General features: G+C 46.1%; 7 protein-coding genes across 7 annotated transcripts; 3 read left to right on the top strand and 4 right to left on the bottom strand.

Moving 5' to 3' along the window:
* Positions 1-69: 69 nt before the first annotated feature.
* On the bottom strand, positions 70-2,362 carry F4822DRAFT_400805 (uncharacterized protein). Its single transcript, XM_051457882.1, has 2 exons — positions 1,758-2,362; positions 70-1,610 (listed from the first exon to the last, which is right to left on the bottom strand). Exons 1-2 carry the CDS (start codon positions 1,810-1,812, stop codon positions 592-594), a joined length of 1,074 nt encoding a protein of 357 aa, XP_051315849.1. The 5' UTR covers positions 1,813-2,362; the 3' UTR covers positions 70-591.
* On the top strand, positions 2,326-3,675 carry F4822DRAFT_223216 (tyrosine protein kinase). Its single transcript, XM_051454029.1, has one exon. It carries the CDS (start codon positions 2,718-2,720, stop codon positions 3,576-3,578), a length of 861 nt encoding a protein of 286 aa, XP_051315848.1. The 5' UTR covers positions 2,326-2,717; the 3' UTR covers positions 3,579-3,675.
* F4822DRAFT_400802 (uncharacterized protein) lies at positions 3,630-5,134 on the bottom strand. The gene has a single exon (XM_051457881.1). It carries the CDS (start codon positions 4,718-4,720, stop codon positions 3,773-3,775), a length of 948 nt encoding a protein of 315 aa, XP_051315847.1. The 5' UTR covers positions 4,721-5,134; the 3' UTR covers positions 3,630-3,772.
* Positions 5,135-6,015: 881 nt separating this feature from the next.
* On the top strand, positions 6,016-9,550 carry F4822DRAFT_428418 (Maf1 regulator-domain-containing protein; the record flags this gene model as incomplete). Its single annotated transcript, XM_051460914.1, has 5 exons — positions 6,016-6,026; positions 6,086-6,119; positions 6,182-6,299; positions 6,365-6,639; positions 8,456-9,550. 5 exons carry the CDS (start codon positions 6,016-6,018, stop codon positions 9,548-9,550), a joined length of 1,533 nt encoding a protein of 510 aa, XP_051315846.1.
* A 735-nt stretch (positions 9,551-10,285) lies between these two features.
* Positions 10,286-12,753, bottom strand: F4822DRAFT_400790 (PK beta-barrel-protein domain-containing protein-like protein). The gene is made up of 3 exons (XM_051457880.1): positions 12,423-12,753; positions 12,243-12,341; positions 10,286-12,122 (listed from the first exon to the last, which is right to left on the bottom strand). Exons 1-3 carry the CDS (start codon positions 12,640-12,642, stop codon positions 10,651-10,653), a joined length of 1,791 nt encoding a protein of 596 aa, XP_051315845.1. The 5' UTR covers positions 12,643-12,753; the 3' UTR covers positions 10,286-10,650.
* A 266-nt stretch (positions 12,754-13,019) lies between these two features.
* F4822DRAFT_428416 (uncharacterized protein) lies at positions 13,020-14,786 on the bottom strand (the record flags this gene model as incomplete). The annotated part of the gene is made up of 1 exon (XM_051460913.1): positions 13,020-14,786. The coding sequence occupies one exon, from the start codon at positions 14,784-14,786 to the stop codon at positions 13,020-13,022; it is 1,767 nt and encodes a 588-aa protein (XP_051315844.1).
* A 3,525-nt stretch (positions 14,787-18,311) lies between these two features.
* Positions 18,312-20,575, top strand: F4822DRAFT_400783 (glutamine synthetase). The gene is made up of 5 exons (XM_051457879.1): positions 18,312-18,491; positions 18,590-18,622; positions 18,742-18,834; positions 19,449-20,129; positions 20,186-20,575. Exons 1-5 carry the CDS (start codon positions 18,489-18,491, stop codon positions 20,462-20,464), a joined length of 1,089 nt encoding a protein of 362 aa, XP_051315843.1. The 5' UTR covers positions 18,312-18,488; the 3' UTR covers positions 20,465-20,575.
* The last annotated feature ends 278 nt before the right edge of the window (positions 20,576-20,853 follow it).

Raw genomic sequence — 20,853 nt, 5'->3', positions numbered from 1 at the left:
AGCCCTAAAGACTAAGCACACTACATATATACATATAAGCAACAAGCATATCACAAAATACAACGAGGAATATAACTATAACATGATGATTCAGTCTAGCTTCGCTAGATACATTACCGACGACATCCGGTCGATTTCCATCCCCTTCCCTTTCGCCTTCATAACCATTCTCACCACCGTGCCATAACCGTACCATGCCAGGTAGGTATATTGTATTGTCCCCGACCGTTCCGAATCCCCTACACTAAAATCTGATACATACGACATTCCAGAATTATCATAACCAATATGATCCGCATAAAGACATGGATGGAAATAGAACTAACCAACTTTTCGAAGTATAAAGAAGAAAAATAATGAAGCGAAGCAGAAAAGAATATAAAAATGAAGTGATATGTAATATAATATGCAACGCGATGCAATCAATAATAAAATGGGGTATCTTGTGAAGTGACCAGAACTCCTCGTAATGGAATTAAATAAGCGTAAATGCTCATAATAAGGCTCACCAGCATTCAAGGTCGTGAAGCTGTCGTAAAAAACATCATCGTCATCATATGAGATGTTGCTCGTTAAAAGGTCGTCAATCGATTAAATCTTTTCTTCCGGTGGAGAATCTAGGGCTTGATGGAATCGGTCATTGTCCATTTTCGGAGTCAACGATAATGGACTACCAATAGGTGACATAGGTGGTGGTGATCGCATAGCCATCTCGATGGAAGCATGACGTTTATGCATCAAAGGTGACCGTTGTAATTCTTGTACGACACCCATCCAACCCATCCGATGTGGGGTTTCATCTGCCTTGTCGGGAGTCAAAGATGTTTTTCGCGGTGGCGTCTCCATATTATCGCGATGTCCCGTTGCCTGTGTCGTCAGCCTCCTCAACGGCGGTCTCTGCTTGATATGGTCTGTCAGTCCTTTAGGAAGAGGTGGCGGTTTAGGTATATGAGGAGTATGATATTGATGGTGTAGCGACGCTTTTTCTGGATCTTTCGGCATCGTCCTCTCAGCAATTCTAACACGTTCACCCGCTGTTCCCGCAACGACACCCATATATACGACCAAAAATCGCATGCGCAACATATCAAGTCGTCGCACTCTTCCGCCCAATTGTTCTCTATTAGTAGCCCATTGAAGGCGAGCGCTAGTACGCAGCGTGCCGTTCACCATAATCCGGTTTAGGTCCTCGCGCAGATCATCGCTACATTTTTGGATCTCTCGCAATAATGCGTTTAATCGTAACTTATCTTCCAACCTCTGTACTTTTTGCGCGTCGCGATCGTAACTATCATTTTCTGTGATGGAATACTCGACAACGTCCGTGTACGTGGTGATCTCGTGGGGCGCTGCATAATACGCGGCGGCGTATGTATTGAATATGTGCGTGATGACAACCAAAGCGAGGCAAAGAGCGGTGGAGAGGAGGATCTGGGTCCACAATAGCGATGAAGAGGGGTCGTTCATCGTGCGATCGATATTTTGGGGCTTGTGAGGACCACAGACAAAACGATTATTTGCTATGAATTCATTGTTCGCGGGAGGGACGGTGAATGGCGAATTGGATAAGTGTGCGGAGGAGGGTATATGGTGACGTTCGTCTAAGTGATCTTTTTGTGGTTGGTTGGCTGCCGTTTTGCGCGTGGGAGTGAGAGTAGGAGTGGGAGTGGTAGTGGTAATGGTGGTGGCAGTAGTACGAACACGAACGGGAATGGGAATAGTGATGGGATAGGGATAGGGGATTGTTGGGGAACTACCTGGACCTTGTGGTTCTCGAACCTGCGAACCTCCTGCATATGTACCTATATACATTAAGATAGTCTATGTGGTGTGCCGATTTCGTGGACTAGGGTTCGAACGGGTAGGTCCAATAGCGGAGGTCGCGGAATACGGTGGCGCAGTGAGGGTACTGTACTTCTTTTTCTTACCCTCGTTCGAGAGACAGATGGTTTTTTTCATGACATGATCTGTATCCAGCATTGAAAGAATTTCTGGGGAGATCTGAGTTAATAAATACTTTGGGTCATCAATGATCGCTCTACACTACTGCTGCTTGCCTGCATTCCTGCAAGGCCTTACCGAGTCTTTGGTCATACGGATGCAATCCGATATACTTAGCCTGCATATAGTGGTGACTTAGCTGGATGTTTCGATAATGGCGGTGTGTTTCGCAGGTATTTTTTTTCGATTTGGACTGTTTTTGGTGCGATTTGTGATGTACCAAAAAATCGACGATGATGATGGAAAGAAGAAAAGAAAGTTGGATTTTCTTTTTTGGAATTCAATCAATTAAAAGGTTCAAGTGTCATAATATATATTAAACTTTATCAATGCGTCTGTACTTTCCCTGCTTGCTAATGTATTACTTTAACGTTGTTTCGAAACATCCATTACATCTCAGCTCCTTTGTAATGTTCCTATAATTCATGCAGGCAGGCAGGCCCTAAGAATTAAGGTTGAGTTGGGCTGCTGCCCTCTGCCGTTTGCCGCTGGCACTTGCGCAAATCAAATCCATCGCGGGGCACTCCCGTGTGTAACACCATGATAAAAATGATTTTAATCGAAATGACTTAAATCCGATAACTTAAATTTACACTCTATATCTGCTTCAGTTAACAGTCAAATTAATATACTCTCTCTAATTCGACTCACAACTCAGAGTCACCACCGCCAAAAACAATCAACAAAACTACAGTCAGCAGCGAAAAAGAAAAACCATGGCAGCAGAACAAGAAGCCCCGCACGACCCCCCCCTCCCACCGATCCTGACGTACCCCTCGTCAACCCCGCCGACCCTCATCACCCAAGGCGCCGAAGCGCGTCTCTACAAAACGACATACCTCCTCCCCTCTCTACCATGCGCGCTGAAATACCGTCCGCCGAAGGCCTGGCGTCACCCCATTCTCGATGCACGACTGACGCGCCATCGTATATTGGCTGAGGCTAGGGTGTTGGCGCGGTGTCGAAGGGATGATGTACCAGTGCCTGCTGTATACGCCGTGGATGAGAGCGCGGGGTGGCTTGCTATGGAGTGGGTTGGGGGCGTTCCGGTTAGAGTTGCGATTAATGAGTGGTTAGCACGACGGCGGCGGGGGGAGTTGGAAGAGAATGAAAATAAAGAGGGAGAGGTTGAGGGAGATGCACCGCCTGTTACTGGGGATAAGGAGGAGGATAAAGATCTTATTGCGCTGATGCGTAGGATAGGCGCTGCGGTGGGACGCATGCATAAGACGGGTATTGTACATGGGGATTTGACGACGAGTAATATGATGTTACGGCCGTGGGAAAAGGGTAGTGCGCCGTCGAATGGGCATGCGGGTTCTGGTGATGGGTTGCTGGATGGGGATATTGTGATTATCGACTTTGGTCTCGCGAGCCAGAGTACGTCGGATGAGGATCGCGCGGTTGATTTATATGTCCTGGAGAGAGCATTTGCGAGTACGCACTCGCGCGCGGAGAAGTTGTTCTCGGCTACATTAGAGAGCTCGTATAGGGAGGCATTTAAACAGGCGAATATCGTCCTGAAGAAGCTCGAGGAGGTTAGGATGCGAGGGCGCAAGAGAAGTATGATAGGATAGAGCTACGAAGATCTATTCATAAAAATAATACCAAGACAAGTCAAATCTGAAATGTTCTCAAACGACTATGCGCTGAAATTTGCTTAGCTATGTGTATTTATGGTCTAATGCAAGGAATCCCAGAAAACCTATGCTGTATAATGACCCCCTAAAAGTATGCACAAAGAATGGAAAAAGATCGCGTCTTTCTCGAATCAGACCTCCTCTACCGACTCCGCGCTTGCAAAGTAACCTTTATTCTCGATAACTCCTCTGTCTTTGACAAACGCCGTGTATTTAACTACCCACTCGGGAATAATCTCTCCCTTCAATCCACTGGCATGGACATCACCATCCGCTAGAACACCCGCGCCTTGCGGGCCCTGACCAAGTAATTCCCGCAGCGTACCACTAGGTAGGATATCCGTAGAATCGTGATGGGTAAATAATTCGATGCGCTCGGTTTTGGCGAGTTTCGTTAAGGGCGGGGGGACGTTGCAACAATTCTTGATGTTGATCTGGTCGACAGCCGGCCGGATCCTGACTTCGTCCAAAAAGCGCCTTAGCTTCTCACTTCCGAATTCGGCAATACCGAGCCGGCCGACCAGGCCCTGGTCGTGCAGGTTTTCCAGCAGACCCCACGTCGCAACCTCTTCTTCGTCATTCCCCATACCCGCGTTTCGCCTGTCGGCTTCATATTCGCAGTCGCCTTCGAAGGATATACTTGGGAAGGAAATTATGAGAAGGTCGATGTCGCGCACGCCTAATTCTTTTGTAACGAGTCGTAAGGCTTCGCTGATGTAGTCTGCTCGCTTTTCCGGTGGTGCTGTAGGTAAGAAGAATAGTTTGACTGTTATTTCGTATGCCGCGCGATCCTCTTGTAATCCAGCCAATCCCCAATCGATGCGCGGGACGTACAAAGTTGACTCGTCCCTCTCTGTCCAGATTTCTGGCGCGGGGTGCTTGGTATGTCCATTTGGTTGGCCGTTGCTTATATGACCGTTACCATTTTGGAGTATCGCACCGTAATCTTGTTGCGCGGCCGTGAAATTGCTTCGTAGAGAATTTGTGAGTTCGAGATTTGATCGGTAGGTGCCTGGTTTTCGTATGATGGAGGGGCCGCCCAGGATGATATTGCCGGTAGATAAGATTATTCGTGTCATTGTGAAAGTAGAGGAATGTGTTTAATGATTATGAACCAACCAACAATAGGTCGGATTCAATAAAAGTAAAGAATAGGAAGGGGTATGATATGAAGTATATGTAGTAGAGTAGAAAAAGGGTATAACTTGGTAGGTAAGTCTATTACCAATCGTATGTGCATGTATGCGGAGGGGGGTAGTAGAAAATCTGAAGCTTTATAAATCGAATGTGGGGTCTTTTTGGTTCGAGTCTAAAGTCTTGAGATAATGATAATGGACGGATATGACTTATACCTACCAAGTACGGAGGTACTTACATTACATGATGGTCCCCAGAACGCTTGAGTTTGACCCTCTGTGTTACACCGCAGACGGACACTAGACCAATACAGCTTTTATTGGTCGAGGAAAGTGTAAATAGATAAAGGTTGTAACACATTTGTATGCGTTTTGGTAATCGGAAATGCGCGCCCATACGTTGTCATATGTATGTATACCAGTATAGTCAAACGTGAAGGAGATGCATAGGAAATGCAGTAATACTTATTGCCACGGAGATAAAAGATGATAGGAATGTGATATCGCGTGTGTAATGGTGATACATATCGCTAGCGGCCCCCATACCTAGGTATGTACCTAGGTAATGAATAAGCAACCTAGTAAGTGGGATTGTCATTTCTAGGTCATTCTCTTAGTCCTTGTTGGAGTGCTAGAAATAGGTATTCCGTACGTAACTGTCATGTCGTGGATCTCCCCGAGCCATCTAGACATTGTCAGATACTTGAGTGGAGTGTTGCAATGAATGTTACTGCCAAGGTATTGTTGGTAATAAGATGTAGCCAGCCGTGTTCGGCCAATTGATAAATATCTCGGTTTTATTTGTTTTATTGTTGGTTCTAGAAGCTGAAGAGTTCACGGGATAAAAAGACTAAAGATTTAAGTGTGGAGGTTCAGCCGTAGAAACCCGCACACTTGTCCGCAGGTGGTGACTAAAACCGTGGGGGTTAGTAAGTTGGATCGGTCTGGCAACTTCTTTGTTTCAGCTGGCAGCATAATCTTCATAATCTTCATACTAATGCGGACTAATGCAACCGAACAATTCAATCTCAGTGTACATACATCTGTACATACACAGAATTGGAAGCAGCAGCTCGTGCCCAACCCCACTACTGATCAGTGAGAAATTGCTTGATGTTTTCTTTGCATCGCCGATTTCAACCTTCCCGTCCTTTTCTTCCTCGAAACAAACATAACGCTGCCACATCCAAGAAATCTCTTCTTTTTTCCATCCAGGTGGTGATGTGGATACCATCATCATGGCTATAAAGTATGATGTTCAAAGTATCACCATCGATATTGGAATGCAACTAATCAAATATATAATAGCTACTTGATCCTGCTCTCTAGGCAGGGTAAGGTGGTATGGCATATTTCCCTCTAGGCATTCTTCCACGACCCTAATGAAACTAATCAATACTCCAGCGTCTTGCCAAATGGTTCACCACCTTATCCCCCAAGGACAAGGCGAAGATTGTCAAGGACGTCTCTCAACTCGTTCTCGCTCGACGAACTCGCATGTGCAACTTTCTCGAGTACAAAGGTCAGCCTCCTATTATCAATGACAACTACTCTATACAAAACAAGGCTCATTACCGAAATATATAGATACGAAAATCGTCTACCGTCGTTATGCTTCCCTATTCTTCATCGCCGGTTGCTCCTCCGATGACAACGAATTGATTACCCTCGAAATTATCCACCGATATGTCGAACAAATGGACAAATACTATGGCAACGTCTGCGAGCTTGATATTATCTTTTCTTTCACCAAGGCCTACTACATTCTAGATGAAATATTGTTGGCAGGAGAGCTCCAGGAGAGCAGCAAGAAGAATGTCTTGCGTTGTATAGGACAGCAAGACTCTCTTGAAGATATGGAGGTAAGCCGCCTACCTAGGCTCTTTTCTTATTATTATTTCTATGTTGGTTTGGTCTATGGACTCATCCTGGCAACCCGGAACCCACGCGAATGCACAAATTTCCTCCCTTTGGCGATCCTCAGACCACTGACATAGCTTTTCTTCTGTCCAGGTCGAGGACGAGGTCACGAGAATCATGTAACAACAAAGTGATCATGTAATTATTTCCGATCGGTTTACAGTATTCAGATTGGTCTTCGCAAGGCGCGGCGCAATTATGTTTTAGAGGGACAGACATTCAAAAATGCTTTGCTTTGCATTTCGCCAAGTATGCTTATATTTAATTGTCTTCACAGGTCACAAAAGAAATCGAGGGCGCCCTGAAAGAGGCCGGATTCTTGTGATTCGAAATCGCCAGCTTCGTCAATGCCTACCCATCTGAAGAGCCATGTTGCAATACAATGATCTGAAGTGACACAATCTCTATACTATATCTTACCCACCTATGATCGATAATTACCTATCTACCTACCCCTAATTACTAGTCGACAACTCCTTTCCGGTATTTCCTCTGACCCTTTTAGCAACAAGACGAAACAAGCCAAGTCAAGGAGAAGGATGCGCAGAATGCACAAACAAGCGGTTGATGCTCAAACACATGGGAGGGAATGGGGTTAGCCGAATGCTAAGGAAGCACGTTTATCAGTGACGAAGATGATATTGACATTCTTGATGCATGGTATGGTTGGAAGCGCTATGGTACGTTTGTTTAAAAAGGCATCGTTGATGCTCGTGGCATCTTGACGCTATCTTATTCGTTTAACTTGGAAACTAGCCATTTAACGATGATTTTGGTGTGGTGGGATAGAGGAGGACTAAAGGATACCGGGACTTACCAATCTAGTGTCGAGCCGATCAAGCCTATTAAGCCACCCCCTCCAACTTTCGATGGTCCAATACCCCCCGGTTCAGCGCCCAGATTCGAGGATTACAAGGAAATGGTCGGCAAACAACTGCCCGCTGCAGGTGTTCTTTAGGGGAGGGATTAGAGGGTTATGGGGGGTTGTTCTTAGGGGCCTGTAAGCCATGTCAGACCCAACGCCAAACACCTGATCATCCATCCAATATAGGCATGGGCATTTGAACATTGAGCCTATCCCTAATCTCTATCTCTATTCCGCCGCGCTCGAACTATCATCATCATAACTTACCTACTACAACTTCAACTTCCGACGACTTCAATTTTCCCCATTTTACGACAACAACGTCATCATTTATCTCCAAATCCCGGTTGTGCTTTATTATATCATGTCCTGCTCTCCTTGCGCCTACTAGACGATATATCGTCTAGTTTTATTCAACTTAATTGCTTGAACTGATATCGCGGGGATTTAAGAGTGCATTTGTTGTTCTTTGTCAGCTCATTGGCTACAACAACATCGTTACGCATTACATCGTCAGGACGATACTTATCTATTCAAATAACTACTCCGCGACAGGCCACGAGCTGCTTTTTGTTTATTCACCGACCAATTCTTGTCGCCTTTATGAGCTTTCAAAGTTCTATACAATTAATTATCTTCAACCCCGAGTCTTACCCCATTCCGTTCCGTTGCGGTGCTATCAGCATCCTCCACTACACTTACCGCCTAATTACGCCATCACATCCCATGATATCCTCGTTTATGAGATCTTCAATTAAATCACCACGACAGTTTCCACGACGCAAAGATGAAGGTTCGTCTACTTATCGCATACGAATTCGGACGCTACACATGCTCTACTTCGCGTCCGATAGCGTCGCAATCATTCTTATTAACCCTTATTTCCTATGTAGTTTCTACCAATTCAAGAGTTCGCCGGTATCACCTCCGCGCTGAACTTCCGCACGGCTGAATGTCGCGTTAAGGGTGCTTGCGAACTTTACACCACTAAAGCTGCTGGGTCCGACAAGAAACTCTACAAGACGATCGACGTAACTCTCGAAGAACAACATGCTGCGCTTCTCAAACTAGGCGAATCGTTATCTCTACCGCATAAAAAGGATATAATCGACTCGATGAATCTATCGCGCTCTAGTCCCTTCGGTAGTTTAAATGAAGCATCAAATCGCCGTACCTTCGCATACCTTATCGCAACACTGAATGCGAGTCATCCCGATTACGACTTCTCCCACGTCCTGCGCCCGACCGACTTCCGACGAATGCGCAATCTACAATACGTCATGGCTAACGTCGACAATACTCTCAACAACGTAAGACCATTCTCCACATCGGTTCTATCGGCCGATGGAAACTCGTCGTATCGCTCTTACAGCAGCTCTCCGGCAACGAGCTTTACAATAGGCGGCGACATAGTGAGTAGTCCTTCATGGAGCCCACACATGTGGACCATGATTGATAAGGAGATGACTCTAAGGGACTGTATGATATTTTCGTACGAACCCGCTGAGGAACCCTTTGATGGAGATGAATCTGCTATCTGGCGCATACATTACCTCTTCTTTAACAAGAACAAGAAGCGAGTCGCATATCTGTACGTCAGGGGCCTACCGATCCTTGTCAACTCGCCCGCACTCGCACCCCATCGACGCGGTAGTAATGGCCTGTCGAAACGCTATGCGACGCCGCTATCGAGTAGTTGGGGTCCGAACAAGCGCGCTAAGTTTTGGCTGGGTGATCAACTTGCGAATCGAATAGTAATCGATGAGGATGATGAGGAATACTTTGACGAAGACGATATGATACCGTACAATTCAGATGAAGATATCGATATCGATCCCCTTAACGACCCCTCTTCCGAAGAGGAAGAGAGTGATGATTACGACGATGACGAAGAAGAGGAAGAAGAGACCGACGAGAGCGAAGACGATAAGGTGGCTTACTCCGTTAGAGGTGTGAGTGAGGACATCGCCATGAGAATGGAGGTGTAAATGCCTACTTGTACGCTACGATATCGGTCGAACGGAATCAACTCCCCTTTTGTTATTCGGTCTTCCAAGGTGGAATGGAAGGGGTTGGGAGGTAATATCGGAATGTTGCGACAAGTGTCGTACATATGCATACATGACAGGACCTAGGCGTTGAGGTCCTAGGGTTTACGTTCATGACGGTCTTCAACAAGACGCCTCGGATGGATGGATGTATGAGTTTTACGGCGTTATTCCCGGCATGACTTTGCGAACGCTTTTGCTTGTGTTTGCGATTGAGGGCGGGGCGGAGAGCGCGTTTTGACGCTCGATACCCCGTGACGATGATTTTACTGCTGTACCGTTTTCTTTCCATTTGCTTTCCCATTTTCTGTCTTTATTGCCTGCAAGGATACGATAAGGCGAGCAAGTAATCGGGCGGGTAACAGGCGATTCGGCAGTATTTGGATTTGCAACCAAATCAACCATACAATCCAACTGCCGGGAGAGAAACTGCATTTCGAAAGTGCGGTTTCGGGAACAAGCTTGTTTCGTCTAGTATATATGCTTTTGTTTCATGTAATCAAGTTGTGTGACGAATACTAGGTAGAGCCTAGGCAGGCAATAGGAAATTTTCAAATTTTATGTACGAAGCGTATATCTGATATTAATAGTATGTTCTAGAAAAGATGTATTGGTGACCTAGGGATTTTAGCATGCTATTAGGACATCGTGCACTTTCAGTTCTGCATTTTTCTAGCTAAATTAAAATATAGTAAACTCGGCTAGAAATACTACTATTTACTCTCTACTACACCTAATGTCCCTCAACAAAAAATATACACACTGGCTAGGATGTTGAATATCTATATTCAACTATTCCTGCATAACACTCGCGTCTTGATATAATACCTTAACGTCATTATACCTGCAATTGTAGCTCTCGTTAGATTTGCGACCCTCGCAAGCTAAACACGGATTTGAGGAGACTCTTGATTCGGAAGCAAATTGAGTATGGCATTGTCGAGTAATGGAGCAGGGAAGTACATTCTTTTGGTATTATACAGCCATTTAAATTTATCGCAAGTGTCTCCAATGCTTCTCTCCACAACGTTACCAGCTTCTCAAATCTCAATAGCAATCTTCCCAATACCTCGACTAACACAACTCAACATCGCATCATTCTTCTCGTCATCCCCAAGCGCGGTACCCCTATGTTCGACTCTTCCGCTTCTCAGAGTGACTTTGCATGTCCCGCAATTACCCACCTCACAGCTACTAGGTACATCATCGTCGCCAAAATGTTTCCTCAGCACTTCAAGCAATGTTTCCTCGGCGCCGACCTGTAGGAGTTTACCACCACTGACACTATTCGTGCCGTTCTTGCCATTGACTCCATTAGTTCCGTTGATACCAGTCATTCCATTCAAACCATTCGTCTTCTTCCCCGCCGGTGCATGTGCCGGCGCCTTAAAAACCTGCACGTCAAACGGATCCCCACCAGTCTCCGCGCCAAAAGCCTCAAAATGCACCTCATCCTCCCCCATCCCCCTCCTCTTCGCCTCTTTTATCGCCTCATCCATCATCCTCGTCGGTCCACAAACATAAACATGTGAATTCCACGGCAACCCCTCAAAAATCCGCTTAATATCCATTCTCTGTCCCTTAGCGCGATCATACACTTTAACGATATCCCCCAACCCCTCAATCCTATCACGGAACGGAATATCAGTAGGCGCTTCGCGCACGCCGTAATGTAAAATGGCCTCGTAGTGTATTTTCTGGTATATCTCGAGCAGGCTTAGGAACGCGGTTATCCCGATTCCGCCCGCGATGAAGACGTGACAACTTGCGGCACTGGCTGGTTTGATATCGGAGGTTACGCGACCGACTTGGAGTGTACTCCCGATTTTAGCCTGGTGGTGCATGTAAGCCGAACCACCGCGGCTTTGGTCTTCAAGCGCGATGCCGAGTTCGAATTTATTACGATCGCCGGAGACGATGGAATATGAGCGTAGTAAACCATTAGGCAGCTTTAGACGGACGTGTGAACCGACGTCCATTTGCGGTGCTGGTATATCGGGATCTGGGGTCACGGCTTCGAGGGTGAAAGATGTTATACGGGGTGTTTCGATTTTTCGCTCGATGATTTTGAAATCTCGCCATTTCTCTTTTACTTCCTCGCTATTCCCGTTCGCGGCTGCGGCAGCGCGCTTCTTTTTCGCTTTTAGTTTTTCTACGCGTTTTTCGAAGGCCTTGCGACTTTCATCTCCCATGTCGGCCACGGCTGCTAGCTCTTCGTTCATTTCTGCGTTATCTTGTACTCGATGCAGGTACTCCTGAACCCGCTCGATGGTCCACTTGGGCCATCGGCGCTCGGCGAGGCGGATCTCGTCGCCGGCTTGTACGGAGCCTTCGCGGAGAACGCGGTAGTACCATCCCGTGCGACTTGTTTTGAAAGTGTTGGGTGCGAAGTTCTTGAGTTGGAAGCGGTGGTTAAGCTTGAAGCATGGTTGACGTGGGAGGCTGACTTGTAGCAGGACCCCGTCAGTGCCGACGGAGACGATGTCCCCGATGCAGACGTTACGTTCGTTCACTAGGATATGAGTGAGCCGGAACTCGTGAGTCTTGCCAGTGCGCATCTGCAATGTTGTGTGAAGGGGGTAGATTGGCAGCTAGAATAGGGGTAAGGATGAATCAAACTAGAAACACATACTGCGCTCCGTCACGAAATTCTCCCCGAATCCACCCCGTGCAAATCGCGCAGCAGCCTCGGGGAACTCCTTCTGCCAATTGGTATAATGAGTACAGCAATCTGTTACGTCTTAGCATCCTCCCATCATTGAGGAGCAAGAGATCCATAGCAATTGGTGAGTCATGGGCCGCGTCAACTTACACCCATGGATAGCCTTATCCGGCCCACCATGAAAAACAAGATCATGTTCATCTGCATCAAGCCCGGCGAAAGACACGGGAATGCGACCGGTGCGCATCTTCTTGTCTATACCCGTCTGGATCTTCAGACCCGGCATCGCCTTCATTTGGCTAGTCCGAATCTCAAGTATGACATCTCGTTCAAAAGGCGCAAACAAATCAATGTCCGACGCTGGAGACATGATTACTTGGCACAATGGGGTAGCGAATATGTGCCAAATGTGAAATAAAAGCAAGGAGTAAGAGAATTCTGTAAACTGGGGTTTAGTAATTATAACATTGAAGATAAAAAGGGGAAAAGTTGATAAGTGACAATATATACCTACGTTTTCGTAATATTAGCTAGTGGCTCCGGGGTTGTCATTAGTAAGGCGTGAATCGGGTCTCCGAGGAATCCCGTACTGCAGGTAGTAACCCCTATCTGATACGCTAAGTTGCTTCCCCCCTTTCACTTAAACTCACATAGACCAAATTGATGCCCAATATTATTAAATGGTAGCTTGATACTGTAGAATGACGAGCTATTGCTTTATAAATAAGAGCACATATATGCACTTGATCAGTCCTCAAATTCTTCTATTGGATCTCCATCGAAACCTGGCAAACGTCGTATATCGGCTCTTCCATCTGCCGCTCTCTTCTTTGGCCTACCTCTCTTCCTCTTACCATGACCCAACATAGGAGGTGGCATTTGTGTTGATGAAGGGCCCGAATCTGCAAGTTTTCCGACGAAAGTCCTCGGTTGCACAAAGCGGAATCGTGATTCTGAGTCGGCTACACTCGCGGAGCCAGCTGTAGCCATGTTGCTACAAACCGATTCTGAGGCTGCAGTACCATGCGTTGCCACGTGGCTTTCGCTTCCACTCTCAGCGAGAAAGTTCTCATCTTGATTGTCCCTATCGTCTGTGAAAGAAGTTGACCCGCAGATAGCCGCAGTTTCAGTAGCATTGACGCTGTCTGTAGACGTGTCAGAAGGGACAAGTTCCGCTGCAACCTGGCGCGCAGCCTTAGCAAACACCTCGGCTCCTAGCTCCTCACTGTCACCATCGAAAGCAAATTTCATCCAAGCATCGTTGTCGTTCATAGGTTGGACCTCCTTGCGATTATGATCTTGTCTTTTCTTAGGTGGCGGGCAATCTTCCTCATGAGAGGTTGCTTCGATGGCTTCTAGACCATCTGTGCTTAGCGGGGCGCATCCAGCACTAGAATTCATATCTGGTTCGCTCGGGAAATCAAAACTTGGGAGCCTCCTTTGTAAATGAAATGGTAAAGTGCTGGCCTTTGAACTGACTGATGGCACCGTAATCAGGGGACTGGTTGGCGCATCAATCGGTGGAATGTCCGAAGAGTTCATAACTAAAATTTTCCATCGCTTTTGGTCTACCTCTTGAGAAAGAGGAATGGGTTCCGGTGGAAGCTCGACCTCGACCTCCATACTCCCCCGCTCCTCAATTGGTGGAGGCGACCACTTGAGGATCGGGAAGTCACCACTTCGACGAGGAATTGGCTCATGGATGATGGATGAAGAGCATACAATATGGGTTGGCTCTTCCGATAATCGTGGCCTCGCAAGGGTCTTGTGATATGTGTCACCATGCTCCCTAGCTACTTCATTCCTGTAGTTCATCGGTTTCTGAGAGCATTGGCTGCTTCTTGATGTGACGTAGAAATGACGAGCCTGGCTAGGCTCCGGACTTGCGAATGATCTTGGAAATCTCCGTGATGGATCAACTAGTGGGTATGGTGCTAAACTATACCTTCTCGTGCTTGGTTGAGAAGCTGTGCTCACACTTGGCTGGATTTCCCGACTGCCAATCTGCATCCTCAACTTGCGATCCTGAGGTCTTTGGGCCGCTTCGGACTCTTGAGAATTGCTGGTATGCACAGGCCTACCGCGTAGTTGCGTTGTACGCACTCGGAGGCGTTCCATTCTTCTCCATCTTGGATTAGTAGGCGTTTGACGCTGTTGAGGAAAAGTGATATTAATCGGTTGCTGCAAATCCAGACCAACCCAGTCTGGCTTGCCAAGTAGCCTTAGTATCCTTTCTCTATCTGGAAGATCCTGAGCCCGCGACCGCTCTGCTATTAAGAGGGGGCTTGTTGGTGGCTGATGCGATACATTCTCATCACTCCCACCATTCTCTCGGTGCTTTTGGTCACTCACTCGCTGAGGTCCAAGAAAGGATATGGTAATTGGGCTCTGCCTAACCCTTCCTCTGAGTGGGCCGTTGCGAACCTTTGCGAAATGCTGTTTCTGCTTCGTAAGTAATTCATTTCGTCCCTTGCCTCTTGAATGGCGGGCAAGGTTGCCTTCAGTCCAATTCATGGTTGAGTTAGAGACTCGGGCATAGGCATGAATATAAATACGACTAATGATACACCTAGAATATGACTTGGGAAGGTGAGAATATCAGATGGTAATGGACAAGTATCATGTTACCTTCGCATACATACATAAATGTTGGGATGTCTATAAGTATTCTGGAGGAATAAGGTTCCCATCATAAAAAGAGGTAGAGGTGAGGTATGTGATGTATGTACCAATTCAATTGTCATAGCGAGTTTTTGCGCGACGCATGAGAGTTTATTCTCGTGATTGAAACGTTCCTTCCTTTCGAATGCAGTAGTAAAATCATCGTCTCACCTACCTCTCTGAGCGACTTCCTCGCATCCTTCTTGTGTTACGTGAACCCAAAGGAAGCAGCGACTGCCTTGAACTTTCATACCTCTTGGCTTTTGAGGTTGGTAGAAAGTTAATTTAATCGACTTACTGAGACTTACTCAGTCATAGAAGCGACGATAATACTAATTCTCAAATTAGAAACAAGTCGCAGCGCACATTATGCCTTTATTTTTGGCTATATAAACATCCCAAATAAATATTCGAAAATATGCAAGGATATGATCATATATATCAATACCGACCCTACCTACCTGGTAGGTAAGGTAGTAACATTGAAGGTAGTAAAGTAGGTAGTAAATGAAGTTCTGCAGCATCATCTTCAGTACGCGTCAGCTCTTTTTTCTGCGGTACTTCGGAGTAAGGGGGCGGCTGAATGAAGACACTTCATCGGTTTAATTATTCCACGTAAGGGAACAGAGAATAAAAAAGGGGCATTAACGATTAACGGTGCCGGAGAAAAGAACACGATGCTAAGATGGAAAGGAATAACTCTCTCAAAAGAATCTAGACGATCTTTTGGAAATGGTAATATCCAATGATGAGGGATTAATTCTGTATTGAAAAATAGAAACTGCAGGTGTCCAATTACAGACCTTGCTCACCCTCAGTCCTTACGTACTGCGTACTATATGGAATTGGGCAATAAAAAGGTCCATTAGCCAATCAGAAGCCAGCGATAACATACTACGCCGGTCACAACGCCAATGGCTCTGGCGTCGCACCAACCCCGCAAATCTACCTTGTACTTCCTTACAAGGTGTGAGAGTTTGGGGTTAGGTGTACTTGTGTACTTGTATACTTTGGTAAGCTGAAAGGACGGTTATGTGGTTGGATAATACAAAAAGCTTCAACGATGAGAGCCAGTCTATAATTCTTCCGTTATTGATACTCTTTTTATTCCTTGAATGTAACTTTATACCATGTCTAAGGAAGTTTAGGGAAATTCATTTGTCAAACAGAAAAATTTGACATTGGGGGTTCACACCGAAGGTAAGATATTAGTTGGAATTGCCTTGACGAACCACAAATGTTGCAATCTACAACAGACAACTTAACAAGATAACTTAACGTTGGATGGTAGACAAATTGGGTACCTACGCTTAATTCGAAACGTTGTTACCGCTACGTAGTATACTAAATAATACAGTAGAAAAAGCAAGGAGTTAGAAAAGGGGTAAAGGTAAAAAGCAAAATAAACGAAAAGGAGAAAAGGAGAAAAGGAGAAAATTAATATATGACTTGCAAGTATGTTGGTGGTACAATACATACAATATTGCAGCCACGTACAACAATTCCCACAGTTACAGTCAATTAAATAATCAACTTGATGCTTTTTACTATTTCAACAATATACTCTTCCGTTCTCCCCGGTTGATCGACATGTACAAAGTATTATAACTTCGATTAATATTACTTACTAAATGCTAGATGAAGCAAATCAGATCAATACAGATTACCGTAATTAATGACTCAAGTATACAAGTCCGAATCGCGGGGCCTTGGCCTTCACTTACATGGACTTACATGGACTTACATGATGTACCTTGTAAGATGTAAGTCGATTCCACGTCCCCCACATTGTTGCTTTTCCATCGTGGAAAATATTATCCACAATAACGTATGGAAACCCAGGTACCTAGCTTAGGCGGCAGTTCGGGTTTTACCAAGCCAGCGAGTCTACCTAGGTACCAAGCCAAATAATTGTCGTCCCCATAACGAGTCAGTCCGCCCGTTTAGATCGCGAACAAGCTTCCGATCCCACCGCAAGTTTAGTTCTGGGCTGAAGAAAATCGTGAGATGCATGGGGTATCAGAATGGGGGGTGACGAAATAAATCCCGTCTGCATTGCATATAAGGAAAAGGGCAGCACAATGCTAAGAGACTCAAGATGTAACATAAAGGGTCAAGCCTGCAGAGGAATAACCCGCCAGATTGTAGATAGATCAGACAGGAAACAACCCCCATTCGGGGTCCTCAATTGTTTTTAATGGTATGTCTCAGAATTTGAACAAGTTTTGTTGTGATCGACCACGATGCTTCTCCTTTGAAAGCATATGCAGGCGGCCTACTGCACAAAGTGCGTAGTTCATGGAACCCTCCGTCAATGAGATCAGCGTTGCTCGATGTCATATACTTCGTTCTTATAACTCCAGGAACAAGGATCATATGTATTTGATAATCTTTTTGATGTTGATATTATTTCTTATTATTTTTCATTTTATTTCCTTCCGTATGAGGGTTCACTTGCATCGTGGTTGAAGCTAGGCTCAACGATCCTCGGGGGTCGGGATCGTTCGAGATGACGGCGGCGCGCAGGCGAAAGAAACGATTCTCTTGGTTATTTCAGGTTCCACAACATCGGATCCGATGTTCCAGGCACTGCTTACACTAGCTGGCCCGGATAATTGCAACGGGTAAGGAGTTTACCGTCAGGCGTGAGTTCTAGAAGGATAAAAAAAAAGAGGGTATTTTTAGATAATTGGGAAGTTCATCCAATCTGGTAACAGATTAAAAACCTGACCACGAGTTACATGTGTCAGTACCCGAAATTTGAGGTATTCTAGCTCGGATGTATATGCAGGCCTACACTGTAAAGTAAGATACACATACGTACTAAAAAATGTATCCATTCCCAAAGTTGACTGACCTAAATGATAATGATAAGTGGTGGCGTGTGGGTTGAAAACCACCCCATCAAACCCCACTAAGACAGGGGTGGCCAAAGGTGAATGATCAACCATTTGAGTGCAGGCGCAGATGCGAAGAAGAGAGAGGGAAGAGAGGGGGATCCACAGGTTGGGACGGTGGCAGGGTGGGGCACTAACCTAGCCCCAACTTCCAGCAGAAGGAGCAGCAGCACAGCAACCCCTGCAGCTAAAAAAATTCAGATACATGGAACATTAAAAGTTCAATTAGGTACCTAGGTACATGCTTGCCCACTATTAACACATATTAGATGAAAGTATCCATATGCTCGTATCATACGTATCATACGTACTCATTTTTGTAGTTACCTTCTCAAGCGCCACGAGCTAGAACACAACTCCTTATCTTTTAACCTTGAATTTCAAGTACCTCCTGGTTTTACAACTAAGAAAGCTCTCCGGTCAACGGAAATTCCACATAAAAGCCGCAGTGTCCCCCCGCAGTCATACTTTTCTTAATCTCTTCCGTATCTTTCCCTCTCTCGTCCTCTCCTTCAAAGGGACAACTCCTATTTATTTACTTCCTTCGTTCGACGTTGTCCTTCGAAAATAAAAGTCAGCTTCAGAGTTTTTTCGTTTTTAACCTATAAGAAAAGAAAAATAAACCACTAAATCCTCCTAATCTTCCAATACCGCAACCATGGTGAGCCTCTTCCTGCGCTTGAACCCCACTAACCTACCATCTCCAACCAATCACCCCTCACAGTTACGAGACGATTTGCTAACAGAATCTCCTTCCAGGCCGACAGCCAATATGTCTCGTACGCTGAGAACGTGAGCACGCGATCCCTAAACCACATGGACACGCCGCATCCATTGGCAACCGATAGTTACGGCTGCGAATGCGACTGTTCGCCTTACTACGAATTACAATACTGACCTAATCATCACAGCTCATGAAATACATGAGGCTCGACCAGAAGGGAAACGCCATGGCGGAGTACATCTGGATCGATGCTCACGGCCACGTTCGATCTAAGAGCAAGGTACGTAATTCGCCTCGCAATGCAATTTGTCCCCTTATCTCGGTCGAATCGCCTTCGTTCCTGTTACATGATATCCTCGTGTCAGGGGCCTTTCTCTCGGCGCCTCGGTTGTACGGCAATCTACGAGGAAGGACCCTGATTTTTTTCTGATCGAACACCTACCACACACCTACACACCCCCGCGACCTGCAATTCGTGGATTGTCATTTCGGTATTGGGGCTTTTTCTAGCCTGACAGATCCCTGTTTAAACCCTGACACTGGCTCGAAACTCGATCAAGAATAGAACCTGCTTGATCCGACCTCGCCCACTTGGCATTATCCACCGCTCTCCAAATCACCGAGAAAACCCTCGACCCCACATATACTGCACAGCGCGTAATCCACTGTTCTTTGTCAACACCGCGCGCCCTTCCGGCATTCGCCTAGTCGTGGCGCAAGTGGCCATGTGGGCAACCGGCGTCATCACTTCGTATCTTATGCCTAGTGGCAACCAAACCCCTTTAATTGCTTTCCCTGTATCGGCTGTTTTACAGCCGGAACGGGGGCGCAGTTACATGCCATTTTTTTACGGTCGATAATGAACATGCACTAATTATACTGCTACACATTTAGACAATTACCTCTATCCCCAAGGATGGTAACTTCAAGCCCGAAGATCTTCCTGTCTGGAACTTCGACGGTTCTTCCACAGACCAAGCTCCTGGTGACAACAGCGATGTTTACCTACGACCCGTAGCTGTCTATCCCGATCCTATGCGAGGTGTCCCGAACATCCTGGTCCTTGCAGAATGCTGGAATGCCGATGGAACTCCCAACAAGTTCAACCACCGCCACGAATGTGCTAAGCTAATGGAGGCCCACGGCGACCACGTACCGTGGTTCGGTCTTGAGCAAGAGTATACCCTCTTCGATATGGAGGACAGGCCGTATGGCTGGCCCAAGAACGGTTACCCTGCTCCTCAGGGCCCTTACTACTGTGGTGTTGGTGCTGGCAGAGTTATGTGCCGTGACATCGTCGACGCCCACTACAAGGCTTGCTTGTACGCCGGTATCAAGATCTCTGGTACCAACGCCGAGGTCATGCCTGCCCAGTGGGAATTCCAAGTTGGTCCCTGCGTGGGTATTGAGATGGGTGACCAGCTCTGGATGGCTCGTTTCCTTCTTCACCGTGTTGCCGAAGAATTCGGTGCCAAGATCTCGGTTCAGCCTAAGCCCATCCCTGGCGACTGGAACGGTGCTGGTCTCCACACCAACTTCTCCACCAAGGAGATGCGTGTTGAGGGCGGTATGAAGGTACGATTACATCAGCCCCATTAATTCATCTGGATTACTTGCTAATACGAAAATAGCACATTGAGGAGGCCATCAAGAAGCTCGAAGGCCGACACAAGGAACACATTGCTGTCTACGGTGAGGGCAACGAGCTGCGATTGACGGGTAGACATGAGACTGGTGCCATCGACCAGTTCAGTTTTGGCATTGCCAACAGAGGTGCCTCGATCCGTATTCCCCGAGAATGCGCCGCCAAAGGATACGGTTACTTTGAGGACCGAAGACCCGCGTCAAACGCTGACCCGTATCAAATTACGGGTATAATTATGGAGTCGATTTTCGGTGCAGCAAACTAAAGGAGATAGGAGGATACCCCGTGGTAGTAATGAATTGCTTTTAGGCGGAGCCTTTACATAGAATAGGAGTCTCTAAAGACATGAATTGACATGAATGATTTTTTTCGGTTATTTTTACCTGTCTCTCCCAATTGTGTGACCTTAGTAAGGCTTACCGCGCTACAGATAGTACAATTCCTTTTCTCCATGATGCACAGCAGCATAATGCGATATAGAACTTCCGAATTTGGCATCCATCTAATTACAATCTATAATTAATTTACGCAAGGGATATGAATTTTCGATCGTGAAGTGGTTACACTCACGCTCAACTTTGGTTGGCATCTGACTCTTACGCTTGATTGTTTATCGGTACATATTTGCTAACAGAATAATAGGAACTTGGCGAA

This window comes from Hypoxylon trugodes (assembly GCF_022578975.1).
Source record: "Hypoxylon trugodes strain CBS 135444 unplaced genomic scaffold F4822scaffold_4, whole genome shotgun sequence".
Classification (NCBI taxonomy): domain Eukaryota; kingdom Fungi; phylum Ascomycota; class Sordariomycetes; order Xylariales; family Hypoxylaceae; genus Hypoxylon; species Hypoxylon trugodes.
The sequence above is the reverse complement of the archived record's forward strand: the minus strand, read 5'-3'. Positions and strand labels throughout refer to the sequence as shown.

Coding starts and splice junctions, on each gene's coding strand:
- F4822DRAFT_400790 (XM_051457880.1), bottom strand. CDS start 12,642: ATGTCTCCAGCGTCGGACATTGATTTGTTTGCGCCTTTTGAACGAGAT. Junction 12,342..12,422: donor GGATAAGGCTATCCATGGGT/GTAAGTTGACGC, acceptor AAGACGTAACAG/ATTGCTGTACTCATTATACC. Junction 12,123..12,242: donor GAATTTCGTGACGGAGCGCA/GTATGTGTTTCT, acceptor CTCATATCCTAG/TGAACGAACGTAACGTCTGC.
- F4822DRAFT_223216 (XM_051454029.1), top strand. CDS start 2,718: ATGGCAGCAGAACAAGAAGCCCCGCACGACCCCCCCCTCCCACCGATC.
- F4822DRAFT_400783 (XM_051457879.1), top strand. Junction 18,623..18,741: donor ATGTCTCGTACGCTGAGAAC/GTGAGCACGCGA, acceptor TAATCATCACAG/CTCATGAAATACATGAGGCT. Junction 20,130..20,185: donor GTGTTGAGGGCGGTATGAAG/GTACGATTACAT, acceptor ATACGAAAATAG/CACATTGAGGAGGCCATCAA.
- F4822DRAFT_400805 (XM_051457882.1), bottom strand. CDS start 1,812: ATGTATATAGGTACATATGCAGGAGGTTCGCAGGTTCGAGAACCACAA. Junction 1,611..1,757: donor TCGAGAACCACAAGGTCCAG/GTAGTTCCCCAA, acceptor AACCACAAAAAG/ATCACTTAGACGAACGTCAC.
- F4822DRAFT_400802 (XM_051457881.1), bottom strand. CDS start 4,720: ATGACACGAATAATCTTATCTACCGGCAATATCATCCTGGGCGGCCCC.